Source organism: Drosophila subobscura, chromosome A (assembly GCF_008121235.1).
Source record: "Drosophila subobscura isolate 14011-0131.10 chromosome A, UCBerk_Dsub_1.0, whole genome shotgun sequence".
Classification (NCBI taxonomy): domain Eukaryota; kingdom Metazoa; phylum Arthropoda; class Insecta; order Diptera; family Drosophilidae; genus Drosophila; species Drosophila subobscura.
This window is the reverse complement of record NC_048530.1, coordinates 358481-382130: the sequence shown is the minus strand read 5'-3', so window position 1 is coordinate 382130 and position 23650 is coordinate 358481. Positions and strand designations below refer to the sequence as shown.

The 23650-nt window shown below is 37.4% G+C and overlaps 1 protein-coding gene across 1 annotated transcript in view; it reads right to left on the bottom strand.

Annotated features, from left to right (window-relative positions):
- Nucleotides 1-5325: 5325 nt before the first annotated feature.
- Nucleotides 5326-23650, bottom strand: part of LOC117902127 (homeobox protein orthopedia) — a 28362-nt gene continuing 10037 nt past the window's right edge. Inside the window, exons 2-6 of the mRNA XM_034813259.1 lie at nucleotides 23423-23601; nucleotides 21658-21765; nucleotides 9252-9428; nucleotides 8996-9101; nucleotides 5326-5646 (exon numbers count right to left, since the gene is read on the bottom strand). Coding sequence (XP_034669150.1) covers nucleotides 5540-5646; nucleotides 8996-9101; nucleotides 9252-9428; nucleotides 21658-21765; nucleotides 23423-23601 — 677 coding nt within the window. The 3' untranslated portion in view covers nucleotides 5326-5539. The remainder of the gene's footprint in view (nucleotides 5647-8995; nucleotides 9102-9251; nucleotides 9429-21657; nucleotides 21766-23422; nucleotides 23602-23650) is intronic.

The window sequence follows — 23650 nt, the reverse complement described above, 5'->3', positions numbered from 1 at the left end:
ATTTCTGCCAAACTTCATATAAAACGAGAAGGGACGTGTGAGACGCTTCTTACGCGTCACAACTTTTATACCCGGCACTCAGTACTACATCTGTACATTAGCGGTTATTTGTCAAATTTTAAATTTTTTTCTTCATCTGTCATCTTCTTCTACAACACTTCTCACACCAACACGCTCCTTTAGCTCGCCCCCCTTCCCTAGACCCACACACTGCAGACTCACGGCAGAGGCAGAGCCAGCGGCAGAGGCAGAGCCAGCGGCAGACGGCCAGTGTTTTGCTATAAGCTGCGGGACGGGGTGGGTTTGGCCACTGAAAAGTAATTTCTTCATTGTGGCTATAATAATGATCCAATCGTATCCCAATTTGGTGATCTGATAGATATGGTCATTCCCTACGGAATGGCGTTTTTAGTTTTCTGCTATCTTCAAGGAGGCGGAAGGGGGCCAGGCTCATTTTTGAAATACACTTGGAACAGTGTGAGCATACAGAAGTCTTGATGCAAAATTTGGTGGCTCTAGCTCTTATAGTCTCTGAGTACTAGGCGCTCATCAGGACGGACAGACAGACAAACGGACAGACAGACAGAGACTCGGCTATTGATGCTAATCAAGAAAATATATACTTTATGGGGTCGGAAACGTTTCCTTCTGTGCGTTACATACAACCGTTATGTGCACAAATACAATATTCCCTATTTACTCTTCGAGTACCGGGTATAAAAACCGAGCCAACAATTTTTGGCTCGACTTTTCTCTTGAGTATCCAGCAACATTGACAAAATCTACAGATTCTTATCGATATATCGATACAAAGTGCGTGTGTGGAATGAGAGAACAGCTGGTGCACAGGCCCAAAAGATTTGGTTGACAATTATTCCGGTGGTTAAGAGTGAACGAGAAGGGACGTGTGAGACGCTTCTTACGCGTCACAACTTTTATACCCGGCACTCAGTACTACATCTGTACATTAGCGGTTATTTGTCAAATTTTAAATTTTTTCTTCATCTGTCATCTACATCTACAACACTTCTCACACCAACACGCTCCTTTAGCTCGCCCCCCTTCCCTAGACCCACACACTGCAGACTCACGGCAGAGGCAGAGTCAGAGCCAGCGGCAGAGGCAGAGCCAGCGGCAGAGGCAGAGCCAGCGGCAAGACGGCCAGTGTTTTGCTATAAGCTGCAGGACGGGGTGGGTTTGGCCACTGAAAATTAATTTTTTCATCGTGGCTATAATAATGATCCAATCGGATCCCAATTTGGTGACCTGATAGATATGGTCATTCCCTACGGAATGGCGTTTTTGGTTTTCTGCTATCTTCAAAATTGTAGATTTGGGAGGTTTTCGCCCTTTTGCGGAGGCGGAAGGGGGCGTGGCTCATTTTTGAAATACACTTGTAACAGTGTGAGCACACAGAAGTATGGATGCAAAATTTGGTGGCTCTAGCTTTTATGGTCTCTGAGATCCAGGCGCTCAACAAGACGGACGGACAGACGGACGGACAGACAGACATGGCTCAATCGACTCGGCTATTGATGCTGATCAAGAATATATATACTTTATGGGGTCGGAGACGTTTCCTTCTGTGCGTTACATACATTCACTTTGTGCACAAATACAATATACCCTATTTACTCTTCGAGTACCGGGTATAAAAATGGAAGAAACAACTGTGCGCAAAAACGTAGATGAGAGTCGAAATAGATCGAAAAAATAATTCTCCTATGACTTTATTAAAAATTAAATCGTTTCACTGAAAAGGTTTAAAAAGCCATTTAAAAAAAATGCTGCCGATGTTGTAAAAAAATTCTCAGGAAAATTCAGCTGAGATCTAATGTGGGCATGACTACTGTATGATACTGGGGAGAAATACCCCAACATATGTAAAAATTTATGTACATAGATATGTACATATGTACAGTTGCGGCGAAAATAATAGCACCGCGTGGTACAACAGTTTTTATTGTTTAACAAAATGGGTTCTATCACTAAGCAAACAACAACACAACATCTTGAGCATTGAACGCAAAGCGACTCTCGCAAAAACAAAGTTTTGTTTCCTCTTCAAGTCTGTTTCGCAATTTCATGTGTGCGGTGACACATATGTATGTATGTACATACATACATACATGATGGCAATGCGTATATCCATTCTCGACTTCATATGCTTTTTTATTTTTAGCGCTTGAGACGTTTTTGCATTTTTGTCTTGCTTCTGAGATCACATACCCTTCCTTCAAACTTACGACTTTATGAAGCAGCTTGCCCCAAATAAAAATAAATGGATTTTGTGTATCCTCTCTATGCTCATATATGTATTTCTTAAATACATTTAGGATGAAAGGGATTAACGGTTATAAACATCTAAATATGTATACATATAACGACAATTGACTTGCGTTGCAAATATTTTCCATTAGAGTATTCAGCGTACACTGTGTGAATGATGATTTCTTACAACTTTGGCGGCTCCCAATAATTTAGGCAATTTTTCGAAAAAAAAAAAAGAAGCGAAATTGAACGGCAACAAAAAGAGCACCAACATTTTTATTTCATGAAAACTTTTACTTTTACGAGCTTTTGATATATTATGTTTTTGATTGATATAATATTCGGTAGCTTAAGTCGTTTGAAAACAGACAGCTACAAAATATTAGTTGTTTTGGGTCGTCGAAAGCACTTTAGGGTAGAAAAAAGCCAAAGGAAAATAGTAGGTTCCTCATCTAAAATGACTCGTATTGCTTTAAAACATGTATCCAACAAGAAACTCGTGAAAGAATTGGCGCAATATCCACATTTCCGTTGAAAATGCTGGTTTCTCAGTGCAAGAGGGGTCCTTTAAAGCCGGCCACAGAGCTTAAAATTAATCTTAAAACATTTCCGAAGAATATAAATTAAGTTTTCGAAGTCTGAGGAAAAATCCAGTTTAGCAAAGGCACAATGGGTAAATACAAGCAAAGTAAATACAAGGTCGAAAAAACACTGGAGTTGTCCCAAATATATATGGATATATGTAGATCCTGTGATCCGGAGGAAGCCACATTTTTTTTTTTTTTATGCAGAAACTTTAGATCTTATTAAAAACGACTACCAAATGAAAAACACAACCCTTTGACACATATTTATATCTAATAATCATGCTGAAACAAGAATCATGGTATGCGCATGCCTTTAGTATTATGGAGGTGGTTTAGTACCCGTGCTGGAATCGATGATGAATCAACGCGGCTTTGTTATTATATAATAAAACAGTAATGCTGCCTTATATGCAATAGAAAATGCCGTTGATTTGTGTCTTTTCATCAGGGAAATGACCCAAAACAGACCAGAGAGAGAGCTCTAAGGGATTGGAAAACACTGACTTTTATGCAATGTTTTGTCTTGCTCAGTCACCAGATATGAACCATTGGGAAAATCTTTGGAGAACAGTTAAGGAATCTGTTTCTAATACGAAATCAAAAAAAAAGCTTAAAATGTTGAGGTCCTGCCAGATTTGTGGAGATGAATCCCCCAGGAAAGACGCGAACAGAAGGTTACATTTTATTTACAGGACTCTGAGTCCTTTTTTTGTTTGCCAAAAGTTTTAAAACAAATTATTAACCTTTGAATACAATTAAAGGAAACTATAGTAATGAAAAATTGGGAAATTTTCTTATAAATTTGAAGTTCTTTGAGCTTTTATAAAATTGGTGCTATTTGTGTTGCCGCCCAAATACCGGAATAATTTCCTCTTCCTTCCAAATATTTCCAACTTAAGCCATCAAAGCATACCATTCCTTTCGGATAAGTTGAATTAAGCCTCAAAGTTGATATAATAGTTATAAAAACTTTCATAAGAACCACTGTTTTAACAAAATATCTCAAAGAAAAAAATTATTTTCATGGTGCTATTTTAAACGCCGCAGGTGTACTTACATACATACATACATATGTATACTGTCGAATGTACTTAAATCTGAATTGGAAGTTCAGGCTTCCTTCTCTTTATAAAATTCGGCTGCAGGCTGCGCGTCTCGTCTCGGTTCCAATTCTGTCGATAACTAAAGTCGTTTAATTCAGGCAGCATGGCTTCATAATATAGGATTTCTTCGTGAAAGCCTGCTTAAAACTTAAGGTGCCCACCACTTTATTTCAATGTCTGTGGGACGTTCGGAGCCAATCTAAAGCGTAAACAATTTACCTTATACTGAAAAGTATCATTTACTTGAACTCATCGTTGAGCTCGAAGAGTTTTCACTCCCAACATAGTCGTTTTACGAGCTCTTGTATTTGAGAAGCACAACGTCGATTTCACTCGCTTGGGAATTTTTACAAGCGCTACAAGCACGTCATGTTCATGCGGTAGCTGATTTTTAACGATTGAAGTCTGAAGACAAAAAAAGCAATATACATACATATGTAAGTGAAAACAGGCTTTATAGATAGAACGAGTTTGATATGCACATGTATAGAAAATAATGATAACACGATTGATTTTTGTATTGTATTACTTTTATTATTTCCATTGATGGTGTGTCTGGCATAATTTATTAAAAATAATTTTGTTAATTGTTTTTGGCTTTTGGGGTTTCTTATTTAAATATACATACATACGTACATACATACAATATATAATATATGTATTTTAATTGGTTTCCTGTTTTAGGCTTAGTTTAGTCTTACAATTTATTTTAACGTTTTAGATCATTTTTTAGCTAAAAAAAAACCGTTAGATTAACTAAGTCGACACATCTTAATATATTTCGAAAGTTTCATAGTTTTATATAATATCTTGGTTTGGATTTCTTGAGCCTTATCTTTCGCTTACCTTGGTCAGCAGAGAGCACGAGTCGTATGATAGTAGAGTAGGTTACTGTGGAGGATACTATGATCGTATGCTACATGAGCAAGTATTCAATATTTAGTGTATAGTGGGCAGGCAATTAAAAATCGTTGAAAGAATGGTGGTTCAAGTTTCAGTGTGAGCACTGCCCCTTGACTCAGTAGCAAATTTGATCAGACCAGAATTGTCTGTTTGTGAAGAGTTTAACATGCTTAATGATATCGGTAATATGTATTGCTTAAAATAAATATATATTTTTTTATTTCTGATTCACTTTTATTTTTATTTTTCACGCTAAAATCTCAATACACAATTCAATTAAATCCTATGACGAGTTCCTTATTGAAATAGGTATATTCCATTTATATTTGTTTACCTTCGAGTCTAAATCGGCTTATTCGCCTTCTAAGACGTTTGGTGCACAAAAACAGGATTTTATCAACAAGTCTTACAAGTACGTCTAGCATAGAGCTAGAAGTACAACCGAGCGATTTGACCCAACTGCGATCTGCTCGACTCGGGTTTCTTTGCGGATCTGTTTTCCAAAGCCTGGACGAGCCGGGAATCTACCGACTGTCATAATCTCGTATTTGACTATATATGTACATATATACACAGATATATGCATGTATATATACAGAAATATTCACGGTTACATGCGTGTGTTGCGGGACACCATTTGACGATCTTTTAAAAGAAGTCGTCAAAAGTTTTCGATTATGTCTGATATTGAAGCATTGGTGCCGATAGGTTCGGATGATGCGACGAGTTCATCCGTAGGGCAGATAGACTCTTGTTGTACCACTCATCTTCCGGGGACATGCCTGAAAAAAGGGCAAAGAGAGTTGAAAATCGTTCATAATTTTCAAATTAGTGGTGACTGCCAAAGACAATACAGGAAGGGTCGAGACGGCGGGCGGGTGAGACAAGGAAATTCATTTCAGATGCTTATATTCTGGTAAGCTCTTCGCCACGGCAATATGCTCTTCTTCGATTTAAATAATCCGATAAAAATTACGTTTACGGAAGCGACTTCGCTCATAAACAAAAATCAAATTGTAAAATCCAAACCTTCGCATCCACAGCGGTAATTAATTTACATAACACATTAAACATGAGATCCACTGATAAGTGGTGATTCAAAACGAGGAAAGGATGCAATTTACGTGGAATCGTAAATTTGTTCTTGATTTTTTTTCAGCCTGATTTACGTGTGCTTTACGATAACGAAAACCAATAGTCGAACTCTAAAAAGACTTCAAATTCCGTCTTGACTGTCGATGAAGTATAAAGAAAATATTGCAGAATAGTCGATTATAAGTACCTCCGACGCTGGCTATTCTATCATGAAATTAGCTGATTTGTGCTTGATGACGATGAATGAAACCACATTTTGTAAAACAAAAGAACTATGGAAGAAGACGGGAATGGAACAAAGGGATTTGTTGCTCTATTTTTCATTTTTTTATAGAGCTTTTGGGTGCTCTTCATCGCACCATCAAAACCCTCAATGTTCTCCTCCCATATGTCGAGCAGTATTATCAGGAATTCAAAACAAATTGCTCATCTAATGATAGGATTAGTCTTAATTTTAAACTTTAAACTATTTATGTTAACCTTTACAGTGCTCAACCAGACGAACATTTTTGATTGATTTGGAGCTTTGAAAAGTCTTACCGACTTTTTTTGTTCTATGGCAGAACTTTTCTACGAGTAATTGAAATGTAGTAGTGTAGTATGTAGTGTGTATTGTTTATAAGCTTTTATCACAGGTAGCGTTTAGTGGTTTTTCGTTGGTCTTTATATTTTTCGTGCATAGTTGCATCAATTAAGCGTCGTTTATGGTATCTTTCATAATCCGTTTATCAACGCAGACGTCAAAATGTTGTATCCCTAAAAAATTATCCATTTCTAATTTCAAAGCCAGAGGAAAAAGCAGGAAAGCGTTTATGCAAAACTATTTTCAGAATGACAAAGTTCTTTACAACTATGTATATGTAAGATACTTACATAAGTTATGTAAAATCGAGGAAGGACGTGTGATTCGCTTCTTCACAACTTTTATACACCGTACTCTTTGTACTTTAGTGGATTTTTCTAAATTGTACATTTTTACTACATATGTATATATGTCATCTACATATCTACATCACTTCTCATGCCAACACTCTCTCTTCGCTCGCCCCCCTCGTCTAGAGCCGCACATTGCACGAAACAGAGTGTGGAATGAGGGAACAACATATTTCTGCCAAACTTCATATAAAACGAGAAGGGACGTGTGAGACGCTTCTTACGCGTCACAACTTTTATACCCGGCACTCAGTACTACATCTGTACATTAGCGGTTATTTGTCAAATTTTAAATTTTTTTCTTCATCTGTCATCTTCTTCTACAACACTTCTCACACCAACACGCTCCTTTAGCTCGCCCCCCTTCCCTAGACCCACACACTGCAGACTCACGGCAGAGGCAGAGCCAGCGGCAGAGCCAGCGGCAGACGGCCAGTGTTTTGCTATAAGCTGCGGGACGGGGTGGGTTTGGCCACTGAAAAGTCAAATTTCTTCATTGTGGCTATAATAATGATCCAATCGGATCCCAATTTGGTGATCTGATAGATATGGTCATTCCCTACGGAATGGCGTTTTTAGTTTTCTGTTATTGTAGATTTGGGAGGTTTTCGCCTTTTGCGGAGGCGGAAGGGGGCGTGGCTCATTTTTGAAATACACTTGTAACAGTGTGAGCACACAGAAGTATGGATGCAAAATTTGGTGGCTCTAGCTTTTATGGTCTCTGAGATCCAGGCGCTCAACAAGACGGACGGACAGACGGACGGACAGACAGACATGGCTCAATCGACTCGGCTATTGATTCTGATCAAGAATATATATACTTTATGGGGTCGGAGACGTTTCCTTCTGTGCGTTACATACATTCACTTTGTGCACAAATACAATATACCCTATTTACTCTTCGAGTACCGGGTATAAAAACCGAGCCAACAATTTTTGGCTCGACTTTTCTCTTGAGTATCCAGCAACATTGACAAAATCTACAGATTCTTATCGATATATGGATACAAAGTGCGTGTGTGGAATGAGAGAACAGCTGGTGCACAGGCCCAAAAGATTTGGTTGACAATTATTCCGGGGGCTAAGAGTGAAAAATGAAAGAAACAACTGTGCGCAAAAACGTAGAAGAGAGTCGAAATAGATCGAAAAAATAATTCTATGACTTTATTGAAAATTAAATCATTTTACTGAAATTAATGAATTAATTTATTGCTCTTTTGGCAATAATGGACGTTTGGCAAACCATATGCAAAATTGGCAAATGCCTAATGCATTCTCAGTTCAATTTTAATTTCAAACTGCCACTGCAGTACACATACATACATACATACATATATGGCAAATTTTTGGCTAGAATTTTTTGTGATGCTGGATACCAAGCCTTAAACCTCAAAATTGGATTTGAAAAATTGGTCAGGGCAACAAAACTTTTAAACAACTGTGTGTACATATGTATGTACATACTACATATGCATGTACATATATTTCCAACTCCACCTCCTACACACCAAAAATAATTGTCAATCATTATTTCTTGCCTGTCTACCAGCTGTTCTCTCAGTACACACACGCACTTCGTATCGATATATCGATAAGAATCTGTGGATTTTGTCAACGTTGCTGGATAATCAAGAAACAAAAAGTCGAACCAAAAGTTTTTGGCTGTTTTTTTATATGAACTTTGGCAGACATTTTTTGTTTTTGTGGTGCTGGATACCAGCCTTAAACCTAAAAATTGGATTTGAAGAATTGGTCAGGGCAACAAAACTTTTAGGCAACTGTATGTACATACCTACATATGTACATACATGTGCATGTACATACATACATATGTATATTTTTTTTTCCCATTTCTTTGCTTCTTTTTTGTTCTACTACTTGTTGTTTATTTTAGTTAACTTTTAATTATTTCACTGATTGGAAAGTGAAATCATGCTCTTTTAAGCGCAAGAGCAGTCGATTGTTTTGAATAGACACATCATATATGTACATATGTACATACATACATATATACATATGTAAATAAATATGTACATATGTATGTACATACATAAGTACAATAAGTGAACTTCTGTTCACTGCGATACTGCGAAACCAGCTTACCCATCGAGTCCTGACGCACGCCAACAGAACCCATATTTGTGCTATGCGCCATTGAGAACGGTTGCGCCATTCCCGGATACGAAGAGGCGCCCATTTGGAAAAGATCCTGAAATATATATGGCTTTAAATATGGTTTTATATATGTACATACATACATATGTACATACATATTATGTATATGTACAGTACATATGTTTATGGTTCTGTATACAGATATAGTTCGTCTTTATTTGATTTATTTCCCTATCTAGCCTACCTGAGGATACCGATTCATGGTATTGTGATGGGGATATGGCTGATACCCGCGCGAAACACTATAGCCCTGAATATTTCGCATCATTCCGTTGCAAGATGGGATTACAGATGGTGCCAATGCCTTCTGAAGCTGTTTTTCCTGCTTGCGATACTTGGCGCGTCGATTTTGAAACCAAACCTGCGAATGGAAACATGTAATGGAAATACATACATACATATGTACATATGTACACACATAAGTACATTTATTTTCAAGTTTCGGTCCCTCCATCCCAATTTTCGGTCTTGCCTTCCCGTTCCACTTTCAAAACTTCTTGGGTAAGCCTGCGGTTCGTGTACACTGTACATAGCATGCATGCATATGTACATATGTACATGCAAATGCACATATGTATCTATGTGTGTGTGATGGATACATATGTATGTATGTATGTATGTTTTTGCCTCTGGCTTCGTCTATGGCCCTGGCTCGATACGATGCCGACGTTCTCTAAGTAAAAAAAATCTTCTAAATTGAAATTTAAAACAAGTTTGCTTGCTATTTGCTCCGAGGGCCCGGTTCTACATACATATGTACATACATACATATGTACCTCTGTCAGGGAGTGCTGCGGATGGTAGAAGGGACGACTCCTCTGCTTAGATATTAATAAAGATGGTTCTCATCCTGACGAAGCCGTTATATGTACACTGTCCTTATCTTGGACGGCAAAAAATAAATTGCTAAGATGAAAGCTGTGCCTCTACCTAGAGCCCAACCAGTGTTACCATAGAGGGTGTATGATTGCTTGGGAGTCAGGGGCGGTGTGATAAAATGTCCGACATTTTGAAACATGCCAAGCTTGCTTTGAGTTACTTACATACATACATATGTATGTACATATATGTATGTATGCATGTATAGACAGAAAAGTGATTACGATAAAGCGAGGAGGCAGAAGTAATGGCGGCACTGAGGCAAATCGTCCAGGAGGTAGTCTTGAGTGCGGGGGTGGAATTCGAGCGGATAATGCGGGGCATCACGGTGGTAAATGATTCTATCTTTTCGTCTTTTCGTTTTTTTTTTTTCATTTATTTTATTATTGTTATTATCTTTTTACATGGCTACATACATACATATGTACATATATATGTACATACATATGCACATGTATGTATACATGTACATAATTGCATGCATGCATTTGTATTTATGTACATACATACATACATACGTGTGTACATATGCTTATGGGTGTGTGTATCATCATGTCCTGGCCTTGCCTGGTTTTAGGGGTTGTTTTCAGTGGCCACTTTATTGTTTGTTCGGTATCATTTGGTTGGCTGCCAGCATAAAAATGCCAGTCAGAGCGTAATCGTATGTATGTATGTACATACATATGTATGTATGGTTGTTTGCTTTGCTGTGCTCATGTTGTGTGTATGCGAATGTGCTGCTGCTAAATAATGCTCTTAACCATGAGCCCATGGATGGTACTGCCTGACTACGTCAACTGCTCGAGGGATGAAAAGCGTTGTCTGACTGATTCCCTGTCCGAAAGTCTATATGCCATTAAATTTCTAGTTACTTGTGTGCAGAGTGCGAGTGGGCGGAGTAACTCAATTAGGGATCCATTTGATGGCACACATATGTATGTATGTATGTGTAAGTGTATATACATACATATGTACATATGTAAATATATACATAGCACACGTATGTATGTGTGTATGTACAGTTGCGGCGAAAATAATAGCACCGCGTGGTACAACAGTCTTTATTGTTTAACAAAATGGGTTCTATACAACATTTTTTGCACTTTGAAGTAATATAAAGTAGGTTGAGATGTCTCCTATCTGAGAGAAGTGTCCTTACTCTTACAACTATGGCGGCTCTTAATTATTTAGGCAATTTTTCGAAAAAGAAGCGAAATTGAACGGCAACAAAAATAGCACCAAAATTTGTATATCATAAAAACTTTTACTTTTCCGAGCTTTTTGATATATTATGTTTTTAATTGATATAATATCCTGTAGCTTAAGTCGTTCGTAAACAGACAGTTACAAAATATTAGTTTTTATGGGTAGTCGAAAGCACTTTAGGGAAGAAAAAAGCCAAAGGATCAAAACTTTAACTCCAAAAGGAGAAAGCTATCCTTATGTGCGGAAAATAGTAGGTTCCTCATCTAAAATGATTCGTATTGCTTTAAAACATATATCCAACAAGAAACTCGTGAAATAATTGGCGCAATATCCACTTTTCGGTTGAAAATGCTGGCTTCTGAGTGCAAGAGGGGTCCTTTAAAGCCGGCCACAGAGCTTAAAATGGATCTTAAAAAATTTCCAAAGATAAGCAAAGCCAGATTTAGCTCAAAAGAATATAAATTAAGTTTTCGAAGTCTGCGGAAAATTCCAGTTTAGCAAGGGCACCATGGGGCAAAGTAAATACAAGGTAGAAATAACACTGGAGTTGCCCCAAATAAATATGGATATAGATCCTGTGATCCGGAGGGAGCCAAATTTTTTTTTTTTTTTTTGATGCAGAAACTTTAAATCTTATGTGAAACGACTACCAAATGAAAAACACAACCCTTTGACACATATTTATATCTAATAATCATGCTGAAACAAGAATCATGGTAAGCGCATGCCTTTAGTATTATGGAGGTGGTTTAGTACCCGTGCTGGAATCGATGATGAATCAACGTGGCTTTGTTATCATATAATAAAACAATAATGCTGCCTTATATGCAATAGAAAATGCCGTTGATTTGTGTCTTTTCATCAGGGAAATGACCCAAAACAGACCAGAGAGAGAGAGCTCTAAGGGATTGGAAAACACTGACTTTTATGCAATGTTTTGTCTTGCTCAGTCCCCAGATATGAACCACTGGGAAAATCTTTGGAGAACAGTTAAGGAATCTGTTTCTAATACGAAATCAAAGAAAAAGCTTAAAATTTTGAGGTCCTGCCAGATTTGTGGAGATGAATCCCCCAGGAAAGACGCGAACAGAAGGTTACATTTTATTTACAGGACTCTGAGTCCTTTTTTTGTTTGCCAAAAGTTTTAAAACAAATTATTAACCTTTGAATACAATTAAAGGAAACTATAGTAATGAAAAATTGGGAAATTTTCTTAAAAATTTGAAGTTCTTTGAGCTTTTATGAAATTGGTGCTATTTTTGTTGCCGCCCAAATACCGGAATAATTTCCTTTTCCTTCCAAATATTTCCAACTTAAGCCATCAAAGCATACCATTTCTTTCGGATAAGTTGAATTAAGCCTCAAAGTTGATATAATAGTTTTAAAAGCCTTCATTAGAACCACTGTTTAAAAAAAAAATATCTCCGAAAAAAAATTTTTTCATGGTGCTATTTTAACGCCGCAGCTGTATGTATGTACATAGTTTATACTGCATTTGTATTTATGTACATACATACATACATATGTACATACATACATACATATGTACATACATAAATATGTACATAAATATGTACATAAATATGTACATAAATATGTACATATGTATTTATTAACTTGTATGTATGTATGTATGCATATGCAAATAGAAAACACGCTCTCCAATATTTGTTCATGGCGAGTGGATTCTGATTTCTTAAGGCTTTACTTTATCCTGCTTAAAGCTGTGGCCATGATGAACATTTACAAATAGCACATACATACATAAATATGTACATACACTACTCCAAAGGAAATACATACATATGTACTTAAGTACATACATACATTAATACATATGTACATATGTACATACATTTAACAGTGGCTCCATCGTATAATCGGACAGCAGTTTCCTCTGTACGAATGTGCTCAAAAAGTATAAAGAAATGTGTTCAACAACCCGTTTTTTCACTTTTTATACAACTTTATCGTATTACCCATCCAAATCATAAACAAAAACTCATACTTTTTAGTGAGAATAGTTAGTTTTAATCGAAGAACCAAAACAATGTCATGATTTGAGGCTCAACGCATAATCGGACAGGGCAAAAATGCAAAAAAGAAAATCCCGTTTTTTTCTAAAAATCTTTTCAAAGTCCCGGTTTTTCTTATCGAATATATGCCATGGGTGCCTGGATATATACCAGACAAATCATGCCCCCTCCAGGAGAGCAATCCTTTTTCGAAATTACGCTTGCTATAGACATAGAACACGGAAGGAAAACTGCTCGTAAAATCGCCGAATGGGTTGGAAAAGGATAATCTATGGTTCACTACATGAATATAAGGTTCCATTCTAAGTTTAGTCTGGTGAAAACTATTCGGGAAGGCCGCGGCTTAATTTTAAATGAGCCAAAGGGCATTCGATATTATAAAAACTAGTCAAAATAGATTAAAAAATTAAAAAAAAATCACAAAGAGTGGGTCTAATACATTGAAATAGTAAAATTTCATGAGAGATTTCCCCGACCATAGTCAAGACCTTAGTAAGCTCAAGCAATGAAATAATTAGGTCGAGAGCTTGTACTGAGAAAATTAATTTGTCGAATAAGGTGTTTTCATGCTATAAAGTAAGAAAACGGTTGGTTTAACGTATTTCTTTGTACTTTTTGAGCACATTCGTACAGAGGAAACTGTTTTCCGATAATGCGATGGAGCCACTGTGTGTATGGTAAATTTTCTGACGCCGAGCAGGACGTTCGCAACCATTCGTTTTCGAGACTTTTACAAAAAACAAAGCCATTCGCATGGGACAATGCGGAAGTTGTTTTTCCGGCGATCGATTGAAATATTCCGATTCCGATAAATATGGTACATTGATGTCTCTATAAATTGGCAAACATATTACATTATGATTTGTACTTAAACAAATTAATTATAGCCTCTGTCGTACGGGACATGTCGGTACGGTACCAAAAATGTCTTGGTTTTTAGCAACTAAAAATACACAAGTTCGGGGAGGTTGCACCATTTATCTTGTATTTCTTATATGTATATATTTAAATATGTTAGACAGACTTTGAGGAAGAACTTTTCTCAAGAATCACCGTTCATATAAAATAAAATTTTTATAGCAAAGACCAGTACCCAGATGAGCAAAATTTTCTTGCGACAGAATCAGGGATATGGAGCTTGGAACACAACAATGTATAGAGAAAGGACCGAATTATGGGACAACTGCAATACACATGTGTTTTATCTCCGGTTTTGAAATTTAAACTGCAAATAAACGAGAAGGGACGTATGAGACGGTTCGTACGCGTCACAACTTTTATACCCGGCACTCAGTAGAACATCTGCACCTTAATGGTTTTTTTCAAAATTTACATTTTACATTTTTCTACATCTTTTACCAACATCACTTGTTGGCGTGAGAAGTGATGTTGGTAAAAGATGTAGAAAAATGTAAAATGTAAATTTTGAAAAAAACCATTAAGGTGCAGATGTTCTACTTTCTGCCCCATCCGATTATCCATATGTAGATGAAATTACTCCCAGCTCAACCTTTCCGGGTTTTATGCAATAATTATAATTACCTGTACCATGTAATATCCCACGAATTGTCCCTTGAAAAAATTATATTGAACATATGTACATATATCATTACCTTAGTTTAGAAAATATGTAAATTGTATCTTTCCTTTCTCTCTTGTACATACATACATACATATATAATTAGTTTGTTTTTATTCCTATTCCATAATAAGCAGATAATTGTTAATTGAATTAATACATAAATATATTTTGGGCCTGTGCACCAGCTGTTCTCTCATTCCACACACGCACTTCGTATCGATATATCGAAAAGTATCTGTGGATTTCGTTAACGTTGCTGGATACTCAACAAACGCAAAGTCAAACGAAAAGTTTCCGGCTCAGTTTGTATACCCGGTACTCGAAGAGTAAATAGAGTATATTGTATTTGTGCACAAAGTGGATGTACCCCATAAAGTGTATATATTCTTGATCAGCATCAATAGCCGAGTCGATTGAGCCATGTCTGTCTGTCCGTCCGTCTGTCCGTCCTTCTTGTTGAGCGCTGGATCTCAGAGACCATTAGAGATAGAGCAACCTTATTTTGCCTCCAGACTGCTGTATGCTCACACTGAAACCAGTGTGTTGCAAAAATTAGCCCCGCCCCCGCAAAAGGGCGAAAACCTCCCAAAGCTACAATATTGAAGATAAAAAAACTTAAGACGCCATTCCGTAGGGAATGACCATATCTATCAAATCACTTAATTGCGATCAGATTGGATCATTATCATAACCAGAATGAATCAATTAATTTACAGTAATTTCCCATTCACACTCAGCTTGGTGTAGTGTGCGGCTCTAGGGGAGTGGGGTACAGGTAATTATAATTATTGCATAAAACCCGGAAAGGTTGAGCTGGGAGTAATTTCATCTACATATGGATAATCGGATGGGGCAGAAAGTACGGGTTGTTCTGGAGGGAACCGAAAAATCGATTCGTCCCAAAAGCGTTTGGGAATCCACAATCCCGAGAATGAGCTTATGCATGAATACCACCCCATTGCAAATTCTGCGATGGTGGTTCAGTAGTTTTAGCCTAGATAGGTATGGTGGAAGGAGTCTGTTAGAGTCCCAGTTTAGATGTCTAAGGGCGAATATTAAAAATTTTTTTTGAACGGATTCAATAATAATTTGTTGCTCCTTGTGTTGTGTACTCCACACACTAGAACAGTACTCCAATATCTGGCGAACCAACGAGACGTACAGTGCTTTAGTTATATACGGATCGTCAAACTCTTTTGACCAACGCTTAATAAACGCTAGAACTCCCTTAGCTTTGTTAACGGTTGAAGCAATATGGCTATTAAAACATAGCTTGTGATCGAAAAGGACTCCTAAGTCATTTGATGTGGAGATTCGGTCCAGAACATGGTGTCCTAGAGAATAGGAGACAAAGTGTGGTGCACGGCGGTGAAAAGTCATAAGTTTGCACTTAGAATGGTTCAAGAAAAGTAGGTTATTTGAACACCAAATGCTTAATTTATCAAGGTCAAGTTGTAGGCGAGTATGCAAGTACCAGTCGGAAAAGGAAAAACAAATTTTAATGTCATCAGCATACATTAAAGTAACTGAGTGCAAAATAACTTGGGGCAGGTCGTTCACAAACAAATTGAAAAGAAGCGGACCTAAATGACTTCCTTAAGGAACTCCAGAGGATACTTTCACAACATTCGACAAGACATTGTTAAACAAAACACGCTGTGTGCGATTCGACAGGTGCGATGATATCCAATTTACAAGATTTGTGGGAAAACCTAATAAAGAGAGCTTATGGATCAGCAGAGTATGATTAACAGAATCAAAAGCTTTACTGAAATCTGTAAAAATGACGTCAGTCTGCAAGCCACTTTGAAATCCTCGGATGATTAGAGACGAGAATTCTAAAAGGTTAGTAGATGTTGATCGATGTCTAAAAAAACCATGTTGCGTCGGTGATATAATGCTAGAACATGCATGTTGCAATTGACGAGTGACAAGGTGCTCGAGCAACTTCGGAATGGCAGATAGTTTAGCAATACCACGATAGTTTTCGATATTAGATCTGGACCCTTTCTTGTGAAGAGGAATAAGGTAGGATTCATTCCAGATCATGGGGAGGCGAGAACGCTCCAGGGATAAATTAAATAAGAAGGTCAAGGGATGAGATAGGGCTTGAGCGCAATATTTTAAAATACAGCTCGGAACTTTATCTGGACCCGCAGAGAAACAGATGTCAATTGATGCCAACCCTTCGAAGACCGTACTTTCTTCAAGGAAGGGAAGAAACACGTTATTGACATGAGGTAGATGGTATGGATAAGGGGTGGAGGAGTCATAAGTATCCGAGGAGTGCGTCGATTGAAAGAAGGTGGCAAATAAATTTGCAATTCCTTGATCTGAACTTTCTGTTTTAGACTGTAACTGAAGGGAGGAAGGGAACGCGTTAGACTTGCGTTTTGAGTTGACGAAAGATAATAATTGTTTGGGATTACTACGGAAATATGGTTGACAATTATTCCGGGGCTAAAGGCTGGTATCCAGTACCGCTGGATTTGCTATATATTTCTCTTGTGGGTGGAACGTAACTAACACAGGCATTCAAATCAGCTGTGTTTTGTAAACATGTGTACTGCAGTGGCAGTTTGAAATTCAAACTGAAAATACAAAAGTAACAAAAAGAGCTGGTAGTTGAATTGAGAATGCATTTGGCATTTGCCAATAATGCATATGGTTTGCCAAACGTCCATTATTACCAAAAGAGCACAAATATTAAATAAGTAATTTATTAATTTCAGCAAGATTATTTAATTTTCAATAAAGTCATGGGGGAAGTATTTCTTTGACTCCGACGATCTATTTCGACTCTCTTTTACGTTTTTGTGCACAGTTGTTTCTTCCATTTTTCACTCTTAGCCCCAGGAATAATTGTCATCCATATATTTTAAAGCCTGTGCACCAGCTGTTCTCTCAGTCTCTCAGATATATCGATAAGGAATTGTGGTTTTTGTTAACGTTGTTGGATACTCAACAAACGAAAAGTCAAACGAAAAGTTTCTGGCTCACTTTTTATACCCGGTACTCGAAGAGTAAATAGGGTATATTGTATTTGTGCGGATAACGGTTGTATGTAACGCACAGAAGGAAACGTTTCCGACCCCATAAAGTATATATATTCTTGATCAGCATCAATAGCCGAGTCGATTGGGCCATGTCTGTCTGTCCGTCCGTCCTTCCTCCGTCCGTCCGTCCGTCCGTCCGTCCGTCCTTATGAGCGCCTGGATCTCAGAGACTATAAGAGCTAGAGCCACCAAATTTTGCATCCAGACTTCTGTATGCTCACACTGTTACAAGTGTATTTCAAAAATGAGCCACGCCCCCTTCCGCCTCCGCAAAAGGGCGAAAACCTCCCAAATCTACAATTTTGAAGATAGCAGAAAACTAAAAACGCCATTTCGTAGGGAATGACCATATCTATCAGATCACCAAATTGGGATACGATTGGATCATTTTTAAAGCCACAATGAAGAAATTAATTTGCAGTGGCCAAACCCACCCCGTCCCGCAGCACTAACACTCTGCATCACGCTGTTTATGGCCTCTCCCCATGACACGTCTCTGCCTTTGTCTCTGCCTCTGTCTATGCCTCTGCCGAGACTCTGCAGTGTGTGTCTATAGGGGAGGGTGGCGAGCTAAAGGAGCGTGTTGGCGTGAGCAGTGTTGTTGATGTAGATGACAGATGAAGAAAAAAATGTAAAATCTGACAAATAAGTTGCAGATGTAGTACTGAGTGCCGGGTATAAAAGTTGTGACGCGTAAGAAGCGTCTCACACGTCCCTTCTCGTTTTATGTAAAGTTTGGCAGGAATATTTTATTTCGCGGTGCTGGATACCCGCCTTTACAATGCACTATGGGTAAAAAGCCCGTTTTTTTGGCATCAATCCAAAAAATACAGCTAAAACTCTACAAATTGGCATGAGTGTTCGTTAGACTAAAGTAGAATTTCGGAAAAAAAATGTTGTCATTTGTGACCCCGCCTACCTCCCGCCCCCATACGAACTGGAACCCATTTACGTCGTATTTGCTATAAAAAAAGAGGTACTCAAAAAATTAATTATGATAAAAGATCCTTTAAAACATTTTAGAACTTTAAAAAAATATATTTGATTGACTGATTGTTTGATTAAAAGTAATTTGATTGGAATCGCTCCAACATGCGATTGCATTTTCCTTGGTACTTGTTTAACTAAGCAATAAATTGGATAATTTTCGTTTGAATTGTAATAGTTTCAGCTTTAGTTAGTCAGGTTTTGTCAATACTCCTTAAAGAACAACATTTTATTGGGTCTGCTTCACGATTGTTGTTGGTCCAGACCACCAGCAGCGCTGCATGAGTGAACTCATAAGCATCTGCAAAATTTAATATTTTCCGAAAAGATGCAAAAACGGGCAAAAAGCATTAACACCACATGATTCTATAATAATTGGTTAATAACATGTAACTTGAACCTCTGTGCAGTGGTGTGCTGTGCATAAGTAATATTCTACAGAACACACGTGCAATTGATAGTACCAAGCTAAAAATATACACGAACAAAACATTGGAGAATCAACAAACTACACACAACTATCAAAAAACATGTATTAGCCATGAATTTAAATGTCTCGACCTATTGTTGGAAATATTTTTACTTTTATTTAAACTTTGAAATTGAGTTACAATTAGAGTTGCAAGTTGCTCAATGTTTCCCGCACTTTTTCACATGTCAAATCATCTCAAAATCAGCCGACTTTGAAAGCGCGAAAAAAATGTATGGTACTCTGCAAACATCTTCTAAAACCAGTTTTATTCTATCTTGAAAATCAGGAATCAGAAAATTTAAGTCGCATTCAAATATTTTACAAAAAAAAAATTACATAAATGCCAAAAATTCTGGATTTTTACCCATAATGCAATGGTGAAATAAAATTAAAAATTAAAGGTAAATTAAAAAATTATACGAACTATATAAATTTGAATGTGTTTGATAAAGGGGGTATTTGTTTGCATTCAGTAAAGATTTGTAATTGGGAAACAGTTTTGCTGGACAGATATTCCAGGCAGATGTGTTAAATAACGCCCTTTCATCTCCACCAAATGAAGTGCTCCCTGTCAGGCAACCCTCCTCCTTACCTACATACATACATATGTACATATGTATGTACATAAATACATACATATGTACCCGAGTCCAATTTCGTCAGGCGAGACGACCCCATGGCAGGCCAGGCCAGGCCAGAATGAACCTCAAATTTTTCAAAAAAATTTATTTTACAACTTTTCAACAACAGCAACGCAAATTATGATGTACCCGTAGGTATGGATTTTGTTAGTGTTTCTTCTCTTGTTGTTGTAGAGTGCTAAGTGAGTGCCAAAGTTAAGTTGCAAGCGAAGCGACGTCGAGAACTAGTCAAATTACCAGCAGTTCTCCACGAGGGGACAAGCTATGCATGTCACAAAAGCGGGGAAGTAAGATGTCAAGGAGTAAGAGAGAGGAACACATATCGCCCTGCGGTCGCGCTGGAACGAGGGTTGCATTGACTCGTTCCACTGTAAATATTTGAACATTTGGAGAAAAATATGGTTTATGCTTTGTTAATAGGCACACAGTGTCTGGGTCCGGAATCTGGCACTTGCTTGTCATTTGATCGTGAACAGTTGTTTGGAAAAGGAGAAGGGGTAAGGGTAGCGGTAACGGACAATGGATAGACTGAGATGTACTAGATTCAGATTCCAAAGTGCATCTGTATATATATTTGTAATCCCCTTTTTTTACAGTTGTCGTAAGACTCGATATTTGGTAGAATATTCATTAATATTTAAATATTTTGTAAACATACATTTGTAAGTTTCAAGTCGACGCTTTTTGAGTTCCTCTATTTTAATTCATCCATAAAATTACGGATTATAACATTAACATAAAGATCCTTATCTTTAATCGTTCCTTGAAAAAAATCAAATCCAAAGTCTGCCAAATTAAAAACTAAGTAAATTATTGTGTTAATTTACATAATGTACTTAGTGTAAGTACATATATACATATGTATGTATATCCTTGATGAGTATCAATAGCCGAGTCGATATAACTAACTGACTAACTATAACTGAGCGACTAGTTCTCAGAGACCATAAAAGCTAGAGCAACCAAGTTTTGCCTCCAGACTTCTTTAAAACCACACTGTTACAACTGTATTAGACAATTTCGTCACGCCCCCGCAAATGGAAAAATCTGTTACAAAAAAAAACACAGTTTCGTAGAGAAAGACCATATATACCATGCCCAGATTTTGATCATTATTATAGCTAGAATGACGAAGCTCATTTGCAGTGGCAAATTTCAAACATGTACATATAAGGAAAACTGCATAAAACTGCATACATAGATACAATCTGTGGATAGTTTGAGATATTTAAGTACATAGATAAAAATTTGAGACGATGAAAAAAAAATCTGAAAACCCTACACTTAAATTCCCCGGACGAACCCACCCCGTTATCACTGGTAGCCACCCCCCGCACTCACTTATTTCGCAGTCATGATAAAACTATAAATTAATTATTGGCGCGGCGCACTTGAAAGCCAAGCAGAAGAGGGGCAGGCAACGAACCAAACCAAATCAAGCCGATTGAAACAGGGGGAGGTCCTGAGCAAGTTGCTGAGAACCCCAGGGGTTTTGGACAAGCACTTAAGAGCAACACCAGGCGTGGGCCGAAATCAGTCAGTTGGAATAATCGCACACTAAGATCAGCCTCATCATCATCTTCATTGGGGGCACAATTCTCAATCCGATTCTATTTCAGATTTCGATTCGAATTATGATTCTCAAAGCAACAACTGTTGAAATATAAGTAATTGGCTTCATTCAAGGAGACACGGTGAACCTGTTATTGCTGATTTCAGGGTACTACTCACTTGAATCCGCGCCTCGTTCAGCTTTGTGGTACGCGCGAGCTCCTCGCGACAGTAAATGTCCGGATAATGCGATTTGGCGAATGCTGCTTCCAGTTCCGCTAATTGTTCCTGAAAGCAAGCTTTTAATTAGGCTCATTTGATGTGCAGTTCTAGCTATTTTTGTTTACTGGATTTTCTTGAACGGTTCTTTAAACTCTTTTTTGTTTCGCATTCCTTTCACTCCGAGAACGATAAATGGTTGGTCAAGGATGGCGAGTAGTGATCAGAGAGAGACGGCTGGAGAATGTGAAGCATAACCTTTTGCTAATGGGGTATAAAGTTCAATTTGCCAACGGAGCTAAATTACGCTACCCAACACGATTTTTCCTCAAGGAACTAACCCAATTTTTCGGAAAGATTTGGGGCTTAAAAATTGTCTGACGATATTTATTTTTTCTACGGCTGAACTGTTTTCCCACAAAGTGTTTGGATCCTATTTATATTAATTTGCCTAATTGATGCAGAGTAATAAAGTTCTTTGAACCCAGATGCAAGATACTTAAGCTTTGTTTAAAAAGGACCGCTACATCTAAAAAAAAGCATACAAACAACTTTTTTTTGTTAATTGTTAATAAAAATTGAATTTATCATATATTAAAAAAAGTTCAATGACCAAAATCTTTCAGAAAAAGTAGGTTTTGTTTTTTGAGGAGCACACATTGTATAAATGGGAATGAAATGACATTCGATCAAATCTATGTACAGCTGCTCCCAAGCCTAATTGGATAGCCAAGCTCTTAGCCTAGCTATATCGCTTCCAGTTCATATACATTCAATACATGTGTATGTATGTATGTATATCCCGTAAGCATATCGACCATATGCGGGTCTACATTTCTCGGGCAGGTGCACTATTCACCGCATTCTAAAGTTTCCCATAGTTTCCCATTGGGTTTCACTATGTTACAAAATATCTTCTTTTTTTAAGAAAAAAACTTTTTTTTTTTGATTTTCTTCAAAAAGGGTAAATTGAATTGTTCGACTTTGAGCTCAGGTAGTGTCATAAACTAGTTTTTTACTTTTTTGTATTTAATTGGTACTGGCGCTAGTCTAGTCTAATCTACGTTGTTAGTCCAACTACCAACGTTTTGGATAAGCAAGCGAAAGGGTCTTTGAGTATGGCTTACAGATGCAATTACACTACAAAGTATACTGGCTTAATTCCATATCCATATTTATTTCTAGTTATATATGTCTAGACTCTAGAGATATACGAATACATATACATACAAACATATATACATACATATGTTTAACCTCTTCTTCAGTGCAGTTCGGTCTTCCACTGTAAATCTGCGTTTCTTGTAAAAAGTACTTGTATTTTGTGGGTAAGTGAACTTATTTTCAAACATATTTTGAGTCTAAATGTTTAACACAGAAAGAACAACATATTTTTCTTCCTACTATTAGATATGTATGCATATACATACATACATGCATATAGTAGCTTTCTCTATTTAAGAGTATATGTACATATATGTAAATATGTATGTATGTATGTATGTATGTATGTACATATGTACAAATAAGCGATAATCAGCTACATGAACAGGAAAAATAGGATTGAGTTACTCGAACCTGACCTTCGTTTTATTGTTGCTTCTACTTCTGAAGTGTTTAAGTTTTAACTACAAGAGTAACCTAACAAAATCGAATTAAAATGTATAATTTAGGTAGGTTGGAAATGAAGATGGGGCAGAGTGAAAAGGGTTCCATGAATTCTGACCTGTGTGAATGTGGTTCGATGTCTCCGCCTGGCTGGCGTAGGGCAGGATGCTGTGGTTGGGGTGTGGCCAACGTGCTGACTCAGCGTTGATAATCCGCTTCCGGGCGACGTGATGCCGGCGGAAACTGTTGAGAGCCCGTTGTTGGGTTCCGGCTTAAGCTTCTTGAATGCACCTTCCGCTGCGAAAAATAGCACACACGTAAAGGAGAGCGCGTAAATTAATATTAT